At 46.7% G+C, this 18617-nt stretch overlaps 7 protein-coding genes across 7 annotated transcripts; 3 read left to right on the top strand and 4 right to left on the bottom strand.

The window, feature by feature from the left end:
• Window positions 1-168: 168 nt before the first annotated feature.
• On the top strand, window positions 169-1032 carry lxr1-2 (NADP-dependent mannitol dehydrogenase; the record flags this gene model as incomplete). The annotated part of the gene is made up of 1 exon (XM_036640741.1): window positions 169-1032. One exon carries the CDS (start codon window positions 169-171, stop codon window positions 1030-1032), a length of 864 nt encoding a protein of 287 aa, XP_036493935.1.
• A 4043-nt stretch (window positions 1033-5075) lies between these two features.
• FEN2-1 (Pantothenate transporter FEN2) lies at window positions 5076-6510 on the bottom strand (the record flags this gene model as incomplete). The annotated part of the gene is made up of 9 exons (XM_036640742.1): window positions 5076-5167; window positions 5245-5404; window positions 5457-5510; window positions 5565-5795; window positions 5847-5900; window positions 5947-6028; window positions 6086-6165; window positions 6218-6291; window positions 6348-6510. 9 exons carry the CDS (start codon window positions 6508-6510, stop codon window positions 5076-5078), a joined length of 990 nt encoding a protein of 329 aa, XP_036493934.1.
• Window positions 6511-9845: 3335 nt separating this feature from the next.
• nodC-1 (N-acetylglucosaminyltransferase) lies at window positions 9846-11345 on the bottom strand (the record flags this gene model as incomplete). The annotated part of the gene is made up of 1 exon (XM_036640743.1): window positions 9846-11345. One exon carries the CDS (start codon window positions 11343-11345, stop codon window positions 9846-9848), a length of 1500 nt encoding a protein of 499 aa, XP_036494055.1.
• Window positions 11346-11921: 576 nt separating this feature from the next.
• Window positions 11922-12918, top strand: CGCS363_v008895 (uncharacterized protein; the record flags this gene model as incomplete). The annotated part of the gene is made up of 2 exons (XM_036640744.1): window positions 11922-12142; window positions 12210-12918. 2 exons carry the CDS (start codon window positions 11922-11924, stop codon window positions 12916-12918), a joined length of 930 nt encoding a protein of 309 aa, XP_036494054.1.
• A 196-nt stretch (window positions 12919-13114) lies between these two features.
• On the bottom strand, window positions 13115-13558 carry CGCS363_v008896 (uncharacterized protein; the record flags this gene model as incomplete). The annotated part of the gene is made up of 1 exon (XM_036640745.1): window positions 13115-13558. The coding sequence occupies one exon, from the start codon at window positions 13556-13558 to the stop codon at window positions 13115-13117; it is 444 nt and encodes a 147-aa protein (XP_036493937.1).
• A 2260-nt stretch (window positions 13559-15818) lies between these two features.
• On the bottom strand, window positions 15819-16660 carry rev7 (DNA polymerase zeta processivity subunit; the record flags this gene model as incomplete). Its single annotated transcript, XM_036640746.1, has 2 exons — window positions 15819-16025; window positions 16079-16660. The coding sequence occupies 2 exons, from the start codon at window positions 16658-16660 to the stop codon at window positions 15819-15821; spliced, it is 789 nt and encodes a 262-aa protein (XP_036493936.1).
• Window positions 16661-17368: 708 nt separating this feature from the next.
• On the top strand, window positions 17369-18556 carry CGCS363_v008898 (uncharacterized protein; the record flags this gene model as incomplete). Its single annotated transcript, XM_036640747.1, has 2 exons — window positions 17369-17552; window positions 17604-18556. The coding sequence occupies 2 exons, from the start codon at window positions 17369-17371 to the stop codon at window positions 18554-18556; spliced, it is 1137 nt and encodes a 378-aa protein (XP_036494129.1).
• Between the last annotated feature and the right edge of the window lie 61 nt (window positions 18557-18617).

The raw sequence follows: 18617 nt of genomic DNA on the forward strand, positions 1-18617 counted from the left end.
TGCGCAAAGTTAAGATAGATTGCGAGTCCCTGTCGTGGATGCGAAACCGAGATGGGGACTGGATAAATAAGCTACGATCCCACGGCGAATTATACCATGATCCAAGCCAATCTCCTTTGCAATAGCCTCCGTCATTAGAACGATCCCAAGCTGACCAGACCAAACACAATGGCCCTCGACACCCTCCCGGTTCTCGTGGTAATCGGCGGCGGCGGCATCGGCCTCGCAACCGCCCTCCGCCTCGGCCAAGGCCACCACATCCTCCTCGCCTCGCGCTCCGCCTCCACCCTCGCCAGCGCCTCCGAGGCCCTCAAACAGGCCGGCCACAAGTTCACCACGCAGCAGGTCGACGTGACCTCCTACGCCTCCGTCAGCGCGGTCGCCAAGGCCGCGGCGTCCCTCGGCGGCGCCATCGCCGCCGTCGTGCTGACCTCCGCCATCTCACCCTCCATGGGCGACGCCGCCAAGATCTACGAGGTCGACGTGCTCGGCACGGCGAACGTGATCGCCGCCTTTGGCGCGGAGGTTGAGATGCCAAGGGGCAGTAGCCTGGTCTGCGTGGGGAGTATGGCGCAGTACATGGGTCCGCCGATGTCCGAGGCGCTGGAGCGGCATCTCGCGCTGGCGCCGCTGGGGGAGCTGTTGAAGAATGAGGATATGTGGGAGATGGGACGGGCGCATGAGGGGGCTGCGTATTGCATCGCGAAGAAGGCGAACGTGTTAAGAGTGGCGGCGGCGGCGGCGAGTAAGGAGTACGCGGGGAGGGGGGTGCGGGTGAACTGTGTGAGCCCCGGGTGTACGGAGACGAAGATGTTGAGGGAGGAGATGGCGAGCGGGAGTGGGGAGGGGATCAGGGCGATGATTGAGGGGTTGCCGGTGCCGAGGGCGGGGACGGCGGAGGAGATGGCGGATGCGGTTGCGTTTGTTGTTGGTTGTGGGTATATCAATGGTGTTGATATCCTCATTGATGGCGGGTGTATGGCGGCGCAGAAATGGGGGTCGTTGGTTGTTGGTGGTGAGAGGGAAACTTGAACCGAATTGGTGCTACATGAAACAGATCTTAAGAGACATAAAGGGCTTGTAGAAATGGTCAGATTTCTTGTTTTAATGCACGAAGCGGTTGAAGTGTCCTTCAAAGAGAGATTATTTCGCCTTGCTAGAACTGAGTGCAGCCAACTGACCGTCTCTCTCCATATTCGTGTAACTGCTAAGACAAAGAAACCCTACCTACTTCTCTGTCTCCAGACTTACGGTCTTGACCCCTGCGTTCGCATCGTCCGGCTCGCCAGCTAGCTCCTCCTTCACAACCTCTTTCTGCTGCTTCTTCTCCTCCCACTTGAACCCGAAATGAATCCCAATAAAGATCACTACAGCCACGAGTGCAAATGCGAGATATAGCTTTGATCCGATGCGCCAGTTGGGAGCCTCCGAGGCAGGAAACGCGGCAATGGGTATGAATGCGCTCATGATGTAAGCAAGGACGGTGCCGCTGGCGAACAGGACGGTGCGGACCTCAGGCTCGTGCTGGAGATGTGCCGAGCCCCAGGAGCAGAGTAGCATGGTGGAAACACTATGCAACATGTCAGGTTATGGATATGACTGAAAATAGGGGTGGTCTTGGCGTACGCTCCGATGTAGTTCATGTACCAGCCGGCCATGTAAGCCCCTTCGTTCTTTGGCCGGACGATGAGGATCACCTGAGAGGCAATGTTGATGGCCTGCGCTGTGTCAGTTTTCAAGTCATCTCCTCATATCAGGGAGGGACGAGTTACGGAGTGAAGTAGCAAGAATGGTAGGTGGACGCCAAAGTAGCCGCTGAAGCCACTGAAGAGGAGCTCCGAGATGAGCTGCAGACCTTGGCCTGCTATCAGTAGACAGCGCCTCCATAAGGGCAAGTAAATTAACAACGTATTTAACCTAACTAAGCAAAGTGAGGCTATTACTACTACCTAATTAATTAATTTAATATCCCTCGATTGAATTAAAATATTTAATATCTTATATTATTTATAGATTAACTAATAAGAAGTTATAGATTAATCCCTACTTTAGTTTTCTAAGTATAATTAGTTATTAAAATATAATACTATTAATAACTTATTAATCACTATATATAATAATAAAGATATTTAGATAGCTTTTATAATATTAGTTAGTATTTAATTAATATAAAACTTTTTAAGGGAGTAGAAGTTATTATAGTAGTTTAAATAATATAAATAATATTATAATTAGATATTATTTCTAAAAGTTATTTATTACTTTAACTTATATATATTATTTATACTCTTTATTATCTTTTTTATTTTTAGAGTTAAAATATTAATTATTATTACTACTTTTTTATTAATTAATAATATTTATATATTATTAATTACTATATATTTCTATATCTTAATATAGATTATAACTACTTTATTTATTATTATTTCTCTAAATTTTATAATTAATAACTTACTAATTATTATTATTAGTAGTAAATAATATATATTTAAAGTATAGCTCTTATATAAGAGAGGGTAGAGTTAATTTAGTTAGATTTAAGATTATAATAACTTCCTTATTAAGGTTATTTAGAGATATATAGTAAGGTCTTACTAAAGTTATTAGTAATATAATATAAAAAACTAACTAAAAGTTTTTAATATTACTACTATATCTACTTTATAAAAGCACTTATTATAATATATTAATTTAAGCTTTCTATCTATAATAATTATACTTTAATAAAGCTAAAATACTTATATTATCTATAAGATCTCTCCTTACTTAGATAAAAACTCTAATAGCACTCTAATATTATTATTAATAGCTATATTTATATTATTTTCCCTAAAAAGACTTTAATTTAGCTATATAAATATACTTAAAGCTAAAGTAACTACTCTATATAATCTCTATATAGCTTTAATTATTTCTATTAACCTCTTATTTACTTATTTTAAGAACTCCTACTTCTAGTAAATACTATAGTATTATAATATAGAGGTTATTAGTAAGATATTATAAAGTTATTTATCTATTTAAGACTATTTTAATAATATCTACTATTATAGTAAGAGGTTAGTAATTAAAGAACTTTATATAGTAAAGTTAAAAATATACCTATTATTTAATCTATAGATATTCCTAAATATTTATACTTTTATAGAGGTTATTAATTATTTTATTAATACTAATAGTACTCTATAATCCTATTTTCTAGTTTTCTATTAATATTATAGTAATTATAGTAGTACTACTTTTATAGTAACTTTTATTAATATTATTAACTACTATTATATCTAGGATTAGATTAAAGTAACTATCTCTAATAATATTATAAATAATAATATCTATTTCTAGGATTTCTATAGAGAATTAGACTTAGAGATAATAGAGATAAATATTTAGGCTTAATATATATAGTATTATAGCTATATTTTTAATCTCTTAGCTTAGGCGTTTTTATTTAGCACTAATAAGGAGACTTTATATATTAAATTATAGTTCTATAAGCTTAAAGGTTATAATAATAATTTAGAGCGTTAATAATAGCTTAACTTTATTAACTAGCTTTATAATATTATTAAGTTTATCTAGTTATTTCTATAATATTATAAATAATATTAAAAAGCTATAGTAGAGGTTAATAGAGACTCTAACTTTTAGATCTTCTTAGAGTTATACTAAGAAGCCTTCTTTATCCTAAATAATAATACTTATTAGAATAATATATATCTTATAATCTAAAGAGCTATAAAGAAAAAAATAGAGATTTAAGCTTTTATACTTTTAAATAATAATAATAATAATATTAAGTAATATATCCCTAAAGAAAACCTTCTATCCTTAGAAAATTAAAAGGTTCTAGCTAAGATATATATAATCTTAGAGCCTTTTTACTAATAAATAAAGAGGTATAAAAGCTAAAATATTAATAATAGTTATAATTAACTTTAAGAGGTTATAATAAATATAGAATATCTTCTTTTATATTTTATTAACTAAAAAGACTATTATAACGTTATAATCTCTCTATTTATTAATAATAATACTAAAGATTAATTATAGTAGTTATAGAGATATTTAGGCTAAGGTTAATATAGTTAATTTTATATATAAGCTCTCTTAACTTATATTTATAAAAACTAAATATTATTAGTTTTATAATTAGCTTTATAATTTAATTCCTTTAATAAGAAATAATAGTCCTTCCTTTATATTAATATTAAACTAATATAGTAGAAGCTCTTTTTATATTATAATAAAATAGGAGATTTATTACTATTTTCTATAACGTTAATCTTATATCTATTATTAAGTATTTTATATTTATAAGATATATAATATTATAAATACTAAAAAGGATAAATTAAAAAAACTCTTAATAACTTTAAAAACTTCTTTAATAAGTAATATTATTAATCTAAGCTAAAAATAGTAATATTAATACTAAATAGATAGTTAATAGTTATCCCTATTAATATTAAAGCTAGGGATAATAATAATAGTTACTATTAGTAATAAGTTAATAGCTAATACTACTATATATTACCTTAAGTTAATAAATTTAATCTCTACTTTTAGAAACTTCTTAAAGTTATTAGTAATTTTATTAAATAATAATAAAACTACTTAGAGATATATCTAATACTTTATAAATTAGTAATTAATATCTTTACTATCTTTATAATATCTACTAACTATAAAAAAGCTTTTAACTAGGCTAAATTAACTTTTATATTATAGAGGTTCTTAATAAAGCTTAGTACTATAGAGAGTCTCTAGCTAATAAAGAACTAGCTAAAAAGGGAGGTTATATTACTTAGTAATAACTTTAAGCTATTAGGGGTAGTATAAATAGCTTTAAATAAGTATAATATAGTTTTATATAGTGATTAATTTGTTTTATTTATAAATTAGCTAAGTAATTAAAAACACTAAAAAAAAAGAGCTAAGTTAATAAGTATAGGGGTTAAAATTGCTTTGATTGCCCTTGTGGAGGCGCTGTCGGTAGATAATTGAGCATAGCTACAGAGCTACGTAACTTGTCAGCCTGGACTTAAAGGGCGAATAGGATGATTCTGAACACACTATTTAACAGTTCCGTCCGAGTTCTTTAGAGACTTGAGCCATAGGTTGAAGTAGCTGGCGGGCGTGAAGTTGCCTCCGACAGGCCATGCAACTAAGATGAATGTCAGATCTGCACTCAAAAACGTAGGTCTACTCATGGAAAAGACCATGAGTCGGTACAGTACGTACTCGCAATAGCCCACAGCTGCCAGAATGTGAAGCATCGGAGGAATGACTTGACGGTGATACCAATCTGCGGCTTACGTCCAACCCGGCGGCCGCGCGCGACTGCTATCTCAATATGACGGTCCGTCATATAGAATTTTGAAAGCGGATTGGGGCGTTCGGGCTGTGATCGAGTTAGTCATGGTGGTGGGAAGATTGCGTTAGGGAGAACCGACATAGCCAGGAAGGATGATGAAGGCTGCGAGAGCCACAACGATGGTACAAGCACCCTGTGATATAATCAGCCTCTCAATCTAGTAATCATGGCACGAGATAGCTCTCACATTGATGATGAAGGCCCACCGCCAGCCTGACCTCCCAGCCACGCCCTCAAAGTTGGTAGACAGCGCGCCCTGCATCGCACCGGACAGCATGGCGCCCGCGGGCTGGGCGATGTTGTAGAGACTCATGCGCAGAGCTACTTCGTGGGGCATGTACCACTGGCTGATGAGTGTGAAGTAACCTGGCCAGGCGGTCCCTTCAAACAGGCCGATGAGGAAACGGAGGCCGTAAACCTGACATGGGTAAGCAGTCGGATTACTTAGGTAGCGTAAGACGATTCTTACCTGTTTGGAGCTCGTGACGACTGACAAGCAGCATGTAAGTACACCCCAGATAAGCTGGCTTTGTCAGTTTTGAGTTTTAATCAACAGCGATGGTACGGACCTCGCATGCAGGAAGCCACTTTGATGGGCCAAAGTGGGAGATGATGATGCATGAAGGGTAAAGCATGATCATGTATCCAATGCTGGGGAGCATGGTCAGTTCTCTAGGCTCCAATAAAGTGCCTCGGAGGCAAACCCACTTGAAGAACGTGGTAAAGTAATTCAACTCGTTGCCAAACAGGCTGAGATCCTCTTTCATTCCAGACACGTATGCATTGCTCTAAGTTGCGGGTTAGCTGTCTGGCATCATGGCACACCGGTTTCCGGCTCACAATGTTTGTTTGGTCGATGTACTTGAACATATAGCCCAGAAACCCTATGGTGAGAAAGAACAAGTCGAGGCGCCCTGTTGATGTCAGTCAACCCGTGCGTAGGCCAATGTGCACAAAGAACCCGTCTTACAAACAAAAGCCCGTTCCTCCTTGGGATCGATGTAATCCTTTGGCTCGCTCTCCACGGGCGTAATGCCGCCATCAGACCCTGAAGATTGACCGATGGCCATCGCATCCCGGCCGCCAGCATCGTTAGCGGCGACTTGGATGTTCAAATTATCTGGAACGCCCATCTTCACTGTTGGTGGATCAGGATATTTGACGAACTGCAAGACATGCACTTTCCCACGTGGCACAGATGGAAGATGAGAAGGGTGATGATCTTTATCATATACAACATCTCTCGCCACCGTCTTTGAACTGCTTAGCTGGCGGCGGACGTCGTCCGAAAATCCTCCAAGATGGTATCAAAATGCAAGACGAAGACGTGCTTGGCGATAAGTTCCGTGGAGGTGGAACCGTTCCTTCGCCCGCTGGCTCACGGCTATGGTGGCTCCTATGCAATAACCATGGAAGCTCCCGTGCCGGACTTCCGTTCGTCGGGGACTGTCCGCGGTCGGTTGCTGAACCGGGCTAGACATCGCGGGTTGCACACCGCGGTTTTTGGCGATGGTCGTTGCGACATTGACTGGGGAGAAGACGCAATCCGCTCGACATAAACCAGCAGCCCCCACACTACGCGCCAGCAGCTGGAATATTGCGCAACTCCATGACTCTGTATTTGTCGGGTTTGGTCCGACGGTTCTTTTCTTCTTAAGGAGGCCGGCTGCCGACGCCCGTTCCAGAACTCATCCATGTGTTTGCATCAGCCACAATCAGATTTTTCAAATTTTGTTCATTCATTATCTCACTGGTACAGCGCAGAATCACGATCAATTAGCTGATTTTTGGGACAGTCTATTATTTGGCATCTGCAGGCTATGACTTCGTTGACATGCCGTTCGAGCCCCGTCATTACTCCATGAAGCTCACACAGACGACCTCAAAGCTGACTCTGGTCGTCTCTCAAAGTTGTGCTTGCGAACTTAATTCATGGAGAGGGCCGTCCGACAAGGACAACAAGCTATATCGATACCAAAGCAGCTTTGTCGTCAGCTACAACAGCAAATGCTCGCGAAGCTGCGTTCTGCATATGAACGAGTAAAAGGTTTTCCTGGCCACGGTTGAATTGAGGGGTCATTCGCGTGGTAAGTTTAAGGTAACTATGCGACAGATTCAAGCATTTGTCGTTTCGATATAAGTGAACAGCAGAAGCCTCAGAAGTCATTGATAATGGAAAGTAGAGTGTCTGCTCGTTTCAACTACACATCGAAGTAAAAGATTACATTTTCACTATCCATGGATCTATGTTATGTTGTTGAGAGCACGTTCAAAAACAAGGCAGTCTTCTGAAGCTGCGTCGGTTCAGGTTTCATCTTACACTAAGTGGAAAGGAAATACCTTGAGAGAATTACGAAGAAGTTCCATGCTGCATTGTCTTTGTTCATTTCTCGCTTATTACAAAACTTGGTCTTCGAAAAAGACTTTACCGCTGTTGTCCAGTCTCGCCCAAACTCACAATGTGTCCATAGTACCCATTGTCGTCTCAAAGAAATGACTGCACTGCTTAACAAAGACTCCTATTGCCAGCCTCCCAAACAAGTACCATTTAAATTATGTGACGCATCTCAACTCATTATCGTACAATATGCATATGCGACCTGATTTTCCTGTACCGCCGAGCTGTCCAGAACAGGGCGGCAAGAGCCATGAATTCGAGAAGAGGTATGAGGGGGAATCCAACCCACCGCAACTGTGAAAACGATCCGTTCCAAGAATTTCCTATCTTTACTCCAAGATTTCCAAACGGCTGGCTGCTTTGGGGTGGCTGCAGGTACATGAAGTGGTCATGATCACCTATGCAGTCTCCAACTGTAGTTGGCTTGAAGCCCTTGCTGGCAAAGCTCTGTACCAGGCTACCCACGTTGAGAGCAGTTTGCTCAGTGTCGTGCATCCTAATCAGGAAAGAGTCTTTTTCTGGATCCGCAGACTCCAAGTCACTGAGGAGAGATGTAGAGTTCAGATCTCGCCCAGGGTCGTCGCGTGGATCTTCCGAGTTGCTGCCAGGGAATACAAGTCGTTGGCCGTCGAGGGTCAACTTTTCCACGCAGCCGTTTTGCATACTGCAGTCTGGAGGCGCCCTCACGTACATAGGATGACGTCCGCTTGAGGAAGTTGATGAAACAAAGATTCTGCCTATTCTCTTGCGGGCTTCGGCCAGGGCATGTTTGGTCTCGTCGTAATTCGGAGAACCACCATCACATGACTCAATTGTAAGTCCTATGAGATGCCCGTCCTCAACCAGTCTTCTCACTAATGACTCCCAGTAACCGGAACGGTTTTCTTCTGTGAGCCATGACGAGGTATCAAGAAAGAACGTCGCGGTTGCATTGAACTGGGCGAACTCATGCAGGATGTAGTCTGTGTAGAAAGACGGCCCATCATCGAATGTGAAAGCGACAGTTCCTGGTATCTGGGAAGAGGTCAGCTGCGATTCACGCCTGGGACGACTGGTCAACTGACTCTGCATTTGCGAATGACCTGCCCGTGTTTTGACACGAATGGGCGCTGTGTATCTCGCTTCGTTGTGGGAGACATTGTGGTTTCTTTGACGGCGGAGCACACAATGGCTTCCAGTTCGGATCCGAAGGTTTGCAAACAAGGATGGTACACTTAATGTACTGAAGGATGGAATAGACCCGACGTACACGTGTAAACTCTAGTTTTAAACGCTATTACAGCAGTGCGGCATGATAGTATCCGCGCGAGTACGACCAATTCGGCATCCCATCGCTTAAAACAAGATTCTTACTTGGCAGTTCGTCCGGAAGTTTAATAGATAGCGCGTCTATCACGTTGTTTGTCAAGAGTCTCATTGGCTCAAACCAATCAAGCTTACTGGATCCCGTCCCGGGGTGTCGATGTAACCCCCTCACTTCGGTGGCTGGACCTGGTCTTATTGAAGTCCAGAACTTGCCATGTTCAGCTGGGCTCCTCACCGATAATTGCTTGGCTGTAACGAAAACGAGAATCCATGGGGGGTTGTGTTTACAACAGATTTACAAATCATGTGTTTATGATTATCGCGATAACAGAGATGTGATAAATGCAAGTGCTCCTTTATTTAGCACAGGCGTGCGCGTTAACCCAGCCATTCACATGGCAGCAACGTGCTTCTTACAGCGGTGGCAAGGGACACGATTCAGTTGCGGCAGGGTTCATTGCAGAATACGGAAACTTTCTGTGGCGAATATTGCTGGCGTGATCGGCTCAGAGATAAAAAACGCGGGAGGGGCTGACGAGGATGGTGATAGTAGCAGCTGTAGCCGCCGCAACCCTAACAAGGATGGGTCCGGCAACGATGCACGGGATAAATCTACTACATTCATTCTGACTACCGAGGGTGACTCCTGAAACAATGGTCCAAGCCTGGTTCTCACATCACTGTAGACTTTTGCGAGGTCTAAATCATATTGGATGAACCAAGCTGTCTGTCGTCTTCCAGTTCTAAGCTCCCTCTATCTAAATATCATCTTGTCAACCAACTTTGGCTTCTGAGTGTAAACAGTCCAAACACTGATGCCCAGCTCACAAAGAAGAAATTCGCAACCGTAGAAAAGTAAAAGTACTGCATCTTCTTCCTTAAACGCGGATATGAACTCTCTGATTGATCCGATGTCGGTTGTTGAAGTCCACTTTGAAGCATCGAGTCATCTTCGTTTCTGCTGAGTGCATCGGCCAATAAGAGAGGGCTTGACCAAGTCGCAAAGACGACGAGACAACAGACATTCATGGTCGTGACCCACGGAGAGCGGAAGGCCCCCCACACCCAAGAAAATGCCGCTTCCACGCAAGACAGGGTCGCGCAGGTTGCGCAGATGATCGTCAGCATCGGCGCAAAGTCCGGTTGTCGTGCATTCGCCACTCGCTTGCCATGTTGCTTCTCCAAGTCGAGCGATGCGCCGGACTGACTCAGAGAAAGGAGGCCCAGTCGATTCAGAACGAGCCTCTTGGCGTCGGTGAAGGCGAGCTTGACCAGGCCAAGGATCCAGTAGGTGTAGTTGCTTCTTTCCCATCGGACATACATCAGAAATGCCTTGCGCAAGGTCTCGGGCGCGACTGTGTAGACAACTGCATTGCTCTGATACCTGAGTCGCCAGCCGTCACTCAAAAGGTTCATCGTGAGCTGTACATCCTCTCCGTGCCGCAAAGGCTTGCCAAGGAATTTAGCATCCACCAGATCTTGAGCATGCGGCTGAGAAGCTTCTCTTCGGACAGCAGAAATGGCACCTGGTAGAATGGTGACAAAGCCGTATTTTGACTGTGCCGCCCGCGGGATGTTGCCGTTCTGCTCAAAAAGACAGTCCAGCGTCCTCGGAATGAAGCTCTTCCAGCCTTCAGAGTGAACGTTGAAGACGGACAGATGGCCTGCGACTCCTCCAATATCGCTGTCGAGTACAAGAGGGCTAACCAGATTTCGAAGTGCTTGCTTCTCGAGGATGGTGTCAGAGTCGAGAGTCACAATGACTTCGTTAGTCGCAGCTGTGAAGGCTGTAGCCATAGCCTGTCGCTTCCCACGGTTGATCTCGTGCTGTATGGTGGTGCATCTTAGCAGTGGCTCTGAGCGAAGAGCTTCTTGCGCGGCGTGTTGAATGTGGGACCAAGTATCGTCTGATGAGCCGTCATCGACAACGATAATGTGAATCTTTTCGTTCGGGTAGTCCGAAGAAACAACAGAGGAGATTGAGTTTTTGACGAACTCAGACTCATTGTATGCCGGAATGATGACATTGATCGTAGGAAGACGGTTGTTATCTTTGATGCCCGGTATCGGCTCGTACTCAGTCCACCGGGTGATAATGAGAAGGAAGTTGAACACAATGATGCATGAGCTGAATTGAAAGAAGGCCTCGTAAAAGCCGAATGAAGTTCTTGTTTGACTAGCAATATACTGGAACGTCAAAAATGTGAGAACTGTCCCGAGAGCCACGAGACGGCCAACGGCTGTCCGAAAGCTGTGGCCTGGCATCGTGATCTTGGGTCTGTGGTAGAGAGGTCGCTTGCTTCGTGATCATACCAAGTACTGCAACACCATCTTTATCTTCATTGGCTCCCCCTTCCCTTGCCTCTCCTATCACACAGCGCACAGCAGAAGGCTGTTAGAGTTCCAGACCCAGCCATTCGTGTATGCATCTGGAATTGATATTCTCGTGATGTGCCTCGGGTAATACCCAAACGAAACGCCACATCATGCGCTGGCGACTTACACCCCCAGAGCGGATGGAACGACATGAATCGCGACACTCTTCACCGCTGTTCTTCTTTCCTAAACTGGCGACCGGTCTGGCTAGGGTCTTGCGTTGTTTTCTCTTGGAATTTAGGGGACCTCGATATTCAAATGCGGGCAGGCCCGAATGCAACCTGCACACGTTAACTCTAAACTGGGGAACCCTGTCAGATACGCGATCTGCTGCCCGCCTCCTCTTTCTTCACGTTTTCCGACCGGGCCTATTAAGAACGAGGGGTCTCGCGAGCCGACAGAATAGTTCCGAAGGGGCAGAGTGGTTTTCAGTCAGTTTCTTCTCCCGACTTACGTGAATCCAAAATGCACCCAGCCCTTTCCGGCGTGATCACCGGGCTCGTCCTGCTCTCGGCAGGAGCAGAGGGTCACACCCTCATGCAACATCCTGTCCCGTTTCCAAGCCAGCTTCAAGACAATGGCCCTGTTGCTAAGGACGGGTCTGACTGGCCATGCAAAGGCGAGGTCGATTATGATGGCTTTGGCGTCTCCAACATCTGGAAGCGAGGGTCAACTGAATATTTACAGTAAGTCAATGAAGAGGACCCTCAATAGCTTTAGCATATCCGACTGACCAGTGAATCAACAAATTAGGGCCATGGGAGGTGCGTCACACGGAGGTGGTTCATGCCAAATATCCGTCACAAGAGACCTCAAGCCGACAAAGAAAAGCGAGTGGAGGGTTATTCACTCTATCCACGGCGGCTGTCCTATCCGCAACTTGACGGACGTCAATTACGGTGACTCTCCCACTGTCGTTCTTCCCAGCGTCTACAACTTCACGGTTCCAACCTGGCTACCAGTCGGTCCTGCCGTGATGGCATGGACATGGTACGGCAGATGGAGCGTCCCGGAGATGTTCATGAATTGCGCTCCGATAGTCGTTCTCGGACACGATCAGGATGCAGACGTGCCGGAGGAGGATTTGGCAGCCAAGTTTGAACAAGCACCTCTCATCTTCGAGGCAAACAACGGAAACGGCTGCTTGACGCAAAACAAGGGCAGTTGCGTTAAGTTTCCGGAGCCGGGAGACTCGCTTGTTGTTAACGAGGAGTGCTCCTTGGATGAGTCTACCATGTTCACAGGTGAATGTGGTCCCGGGATCACGCTAGCCAACATGCGTACCTGGCCGAGGTGGCCATCGCCTCTGGAGATTTTGCTTGGCTCCCTATTGGTTGTTGCGGCGGTTGCCACCGTCCGTTTTGTGAGGCCATTGGTCAGCCAAAAGCCTGCTGTCTGGAGTAAACTGGGAGGAAGATTTCGGCGTCACAGACATGGCTATGACAAGTGTACACAAGTTTAGTTACGGTCTTTCTTTCATAATACCATCTCTAAAACAACCCATCTGCTTCAATTCGTCTGTCAAAGAAAGTTGAGAGCACAAAATAAATATTCCAGTCAACAACACCACAAACGGGTTAAACGACGTGAATCAATATCAAGTTGATTCGCGCAAACGTTCGAATCCTCTTCAGGGCATGTTGAAGATGAACACGAAACTAAAGGTTTGCTTTCACACCCCCCTCGACAACGGGCTTGTCCTCTCTGAACCAGAGCTTCTCCATCTCAGAGCCCGAAGGTGGCGGCACAATCCCGTTGATCTTCCACAAGTCTCTGCTCGATTCTTGAATAAAATACTCCCAATCCATGCCCTTTCCCCCAAGTTTCGGGTTCAAAATCGAGTCCACTTTCTTGAGGAAGCGCTGCTGGTTGAGCTCATTCTCAAAGCGCCTCGCGACGTGGTAGATTGAGATTGTGGTGAACTTGGAGCGTCGGGCACCTCCAAGGTACAGGTCGTGAGCGGGCATTTCGAAGAATTGCACGTTCACGTAGAATGCGGGAAGGCCGATTCTGGTGTATATTTTGGTAATCTCTTGAGCCAACGCCTCCTTTTCATCGGGAGAGAAGGCGTCTTTGCTGTGTGAGAAGACCCAGAGAGGCATTTTGAGAGCTTGCGATATGTGATTATGCTGGCTGTTTGGTTTTTCGCTGACGGATGGTTCTTCCTACTTTCTGGTCGGAAGGGCTGCTGTACTTATAGTTCGTCACAGCGTCGACGCCGATGGACTATTCTGCCTGAGCAAGACTAAGTGTGTTGAGGGGGCCAAAGCTGCGATGTGAAAACGCGATCACTAATCGTGATCGTGTTCGAACGGAATCCCACTCCATGGTCACGCGGCTGGTGTGGGATCGGCCTGCATTGCTTTTTGAATACTAATCAATTCAGTCCATCAAAAGAGAGATCTACACGAAGTTGAATAATCGCCCCGCGCCGCTCCTCTTTGACAAGTCCAGGGCGCAAATGAATTCTCAAGTTTTGGTCCTTGGGCAACCAAGAAGCCGAGGCCTTGGTTGACGGATACAATCACCAGGTTGGCTACGCCTCAAGATTACTCGTCTCTATCATGCGCACTCCCGAGCATCGGGCCTCTTTCTCATCCGTGCTGCCGTCTGCTTGGCGAGGACATAAGCTTTGAGATGCTTCGCAACGTTCGTTCGGGATAACCGCCGTTGAGACAGTGGTTGTTTATGTTTTCGATGAAGTACGGTGAGGTTGACTTCAGTATCTTTATGTCGGGGGAACGGAATTCGTTGAAGTGGTGTTGGAGGGAGAGGTCGACAAGCCGCCTCGCACCCTCTTCACAAACCGTCATCGAAAAGTTGTGAGCCCAGGCAGCAACCAGCGTCTCCGCAAGTGCAATCAAGTCAATTTTGACCCCCAGACTTGTTAAATTGGCTCTTTTTTCTAGCGTTTTTGATTACTTGCCGAACTTGCAATTAAAACAAGTCAATCACCATATAAAGTGACGTCATATAGACTTCCTAATCGGGTAATTTTGAGGCTATCTACAGCCTCAGAAGCCCTCCTAGGGCCCCCTAGAAGGACCCTCGAGAAGGACCCTCGAGAAGGACCCCCCGAAGGCCCCCCCCCCCCCCCCCCCCCCCCCCCCCCCTTCTAGGGGGCCCCCTAAAGGGGGGCCCTCACGTATGCCAGTGTGGCTGGCCGTCCTAATAAGTGGAGTAATAGCTGATCTAAGGCCTCCTATTGGCTAGATTATAAGACATCAAGTTAGCCAAGTCAATCGGAGGGGGTCGAATTGACTACTTGAGGGATGGCGATGGCCTCACTTTGACTAGTTGACTTGAATAGTTTACCAATCCGATTGCACTTGCGGAGACGCTGGCAGCAACCTGCTCAGGAAACTACAAACGAAAAGTTAGTTGTAAAAGGAGAAAAGCAAAGGACGCTCGCTCGGAAATGCCAAGTCAAGCAGATGACGCCCCTCGTCCGTCTCAGTACCATCCCTTTCCCGAGTCATCTGTTGCACCATGAGGAAGAATGCCGGGTGTCCCTTCCACGGTCTAGTGAGGTCCCAGGCCATCCCCACCAAAGAATCTATCTTCCATGGCCTGTCAAAAAACAACGACCCATGCCAAAAGTACATGTCAATCTCGTCAAGATTCTTAGATGCATCGTCCGGGTCCTGTTTCCGGGGAACAGGCGTCACTTTGGTCATCTGGAACTCTTCCCGCTGGAACTCGTTGTCTATTCGACGTCGTTGAGATGGGTTTGCTGGTTGGAAGATGAAGCCGTCCATGGTCTGTTTCTCTTTTCTGATTGCGGCGAAACCCTCAAAGCCGTACATGACGCGACAAGTGTATCCGGGCACCTTGGCGGGGCGCAATTGGCCATCTTTCAAGTCTCCTCCCGAGTCGAGGCGAAGAATATGGGAGAGGGTAGGCTTGAAGCAGAGAGGTCCGTAAATGAAAATTGGTTCCGGGGATTCCTGAGGTTTCGCGTGCGAAGACAAGAAAATGGGCAGGCAGCGCATTTCGCCGGCTTGCAGTGTCGAGTTTCGTTTTTGTGGTCGTTGTTGTTCTACTTTGCGACGTCAGAGCTAGGCTCGGATGGCTCCCAGGGGCAAACGTCATGTAGGGCAGCACCTACATGTCGAATCGTGAGGGCCTTTCGGCAAATTTGGCGACGAACGTACTCATGGAGCGAGTAACGTGAGACTTTTCTGGCTTGTGTCATTGGAATTAAGGTCGCGTACAGCCTTGAATATTTCAATAAGGCTTTGCCAGCTCCAGTCTATCAAGGGACACGCCTGGCGCCTCTGCCGTCAGACCCACAAAGATGCTTCAATATTTCCCAGCAAGTATTGCCTTTCAATGGGGAGCAATAGAGCAGCACCTCATCTTTTAGGAATAATACGAGTCTTGAGTATCGGGCGGAGACTCCGAGGAATTGTTCTTGCCTTCCTCAATCCAGCACTCGAAGAAGAGCGGTCCAGCTTCAACGGACCGAAGTGGCGTGGTGGCAGCCCCACCAATGCTGGCGCCCGGCACTGGGTTTGTCTTGGATGCTGGCTGAAGAGACGGCTCAGAGGGGATCCAGGGTTGGGGATGCTAGAAGAGTGTCAGCTGCCGGGTTTTCCAAATGCGAACAGTCTGCAACATACACCTATGGGCGCGGGTGCTTCGTCGCGTAGTTCGACGGCCAGTGTGAAAGTGCATCCCTCAGGTAAAGGGCCCTTCATCTCTCCCGCATACGAAATGCGTCTCAAAGCGCCTCTGTACGCCTCATTCACATCCACCCAGTTGACGGATCCATCATCGTCGTCCTCTTCCCGTCGCTGGAATCTCTGACCTGCGCCCAACTTCTCCTTGCCCTTGCCGGTAGCCCAAACAGGGAAATTTGTCACGTCAAATATCCATCGCTCAACTACAGCCATGGAGTCTGGCGCATGAATAACGATGCAGACTTTGGTGACGGCGCCGAGGGCGAGTTGGTCCTGGATGGCGGCCAGGGCCGAGTTGATCCACTCGCAAAGAGCTGGATGCCGGGACTGCGGAACGGGTAAATTGTGCGACTTGGTCATAAGAAACGTCTGTTGCGGGTATAGCCGGCGGTAGTAGAGGATCGTGTGGATGGTGATGGTCAAGAATGCAGTGAACGAAGTGAGTAGGGTGTTTGCCTGCGGGCGCGGAACGGGGACCGGGGCCCCGGTGGCTGAGTCTGGAGGCCTAGAACTGGACGACATGTTGCCTGAACGGAGGTCGATTGAGAAATGGAAAATCTCATGCAAATGTCGAATTTGTCGTCTTAGCCACGATAGAACAATAGTCTCGACTACGGTGGGGCTGAACAGGAGATGCGATCGCGGAACTTGGTGCCTGCTGACGTCGAGACCAGGGAAGCGCGACGGGGACGTGATGCGAATCCAACGCCTTTTCACGTGCAGGTCTAGTCACCTCCTTTGATGCATAACTACATATCCAAGCCAACTGCCAGGCGGTGGAAGACATACAACCGGGTCCTCATGATATGTGTACTGGGTTACAGAGACAAGAAGTTTCCCTGAAATTTTCTTCCAATCTTCTCATTTGCACCGTATTGTACATACTGTGATAAGGTAGCTATGCCTAAAAACAGTTCTTCAATATCCTCTAAACGAGGCGGATGCCGACAGGATGTAGAATGAGGGGTTACTCCACATATAGGGCTGAAGGCACCAGTCTGTGACGCCACCTGCCATCACCCGCATCCAGAGCTAAGCTCCCCATCTCTGTAGGGTCGACACCAAAGTTCCATCACCCAGGTACCCAACGACACCGAGAGGCCTCTTGAAGCCCAAACCCGCTCAGCCTCAATCACAGTGTACATAACCTCAACGGCCTCCCGTTCGAACCGCAACAAATCTTTTCTTCCAACAACTACGAACCGAGATTCTCAATCACACAAGCACACGATGACGAACCCCCTCACACCACAGTCGGTGCTGCAGTTGATGGCAGACGCCCTGCCAACGCACCCCCAAAATGACACAACCTCGGACTTGAGCAGCAGCTACGAGCTGCCCTCTCTCCTCGCCCATGCTTGCATGGCCGCCCTCAAGTTTCGCCTCCTCGGCTTTGACGAGGAGAAGAGGATAGGTATGTGTCCTGCCACCGTCCCTGTCTGCTCAAAGCTAATCCCTGTCGCAGAGGAGGAGATTCAGTCCCTTGCGCCCCGACTCCCTTCCTCATGGAATGCCGGCTTCGGCGCCATCCGCTTCGTGTACGCGCACAAGCAGTCTTCAATGACATCCATCATCCGCATCAGCCGCGTCGGCGGCAAAGTCGAGATCAGCGGCATGGCTCAGGGCCACGACGTCATACACAGATTCGAGATCACGACAAAGGATGTGGTCAACTCGTCGAAGCTTCCCCTGCGCATCACGCTGAACGAAGACGGGTCCGAGGATAGAAGCGACCTGGTACAGAAGTTCAGAGATGCGTTCGTCTCTGAGGCGGCGATTGCCGACTTCATCGAGCAGTTCAAGACGAAGATTGTGCAGAAGCTCATCCCGAAGATGCAAGTGGAGGGGTATGAGGAGTCGCCCGACGACCGCGACGCAGCCGAGAATGTACAGCGCGAAGGCCGCGCGCAGTCTGGTCGAGAACCTGGAAGGCCATTCCCTGGAGAGAGGCCGCAGCCAGGCCACCCTTTCCCCATTCACGATCCCCTGGCTGAGCCCCCTAGACGGCCCATCCCGGCGGGTGACTTCCCGCCGCCTGGGTTCGAAGATGAGCATGAGATCAACACACCTCTGCGACCTTTGGGTGTTCCTGGTCGATCACCCTACAATATTGGGCACGATGACCTGAACCCGCCCGGTCTTGGGCCACATGACCCCCTGAGACCATCTTTCATCGGCGGAGGTCTCCCTCGTCCAGGAGGCGGTGGCGGCATGCACCCGACCTTCGATGATCCTCTGTTCGGAGGTCAGGGTGGTCAGGGGGCCGGCTTCGACCCGCAAGCGCCGCCGGGAGCTAGGTGGGATCCCATCGGTCCCGGAGGTCTACCCAGACAAGGTGGACGAGGACGAGGCCCCTTTGGAGGTGGAGGCGGCTTTGGAGGAGGGTTCGGCGGAGGATTTGGTGGAGACATCATCTGATCTCCATCCTCGCAAAGTCAAGATTGTCCAAGTATTGTAATAGTTACGTATTAATGAGAAA

This window comes from Colletotrichum siamense (genome assembly GCF_013390195.1).
Source record: "Colletotrichum siamense strain Cg363 chromosome Unknown KSG_Cg363_contig05, whole genome shotgun sequence".
Classification (NCBI taxonomy): domain Eukaryota; kingdom Fungi; phylum Ascomycota; class Sordariomycetes; order Glomerellales; family Glomerellaceae; genus Colletotrichum; species Colletotrichum siamense.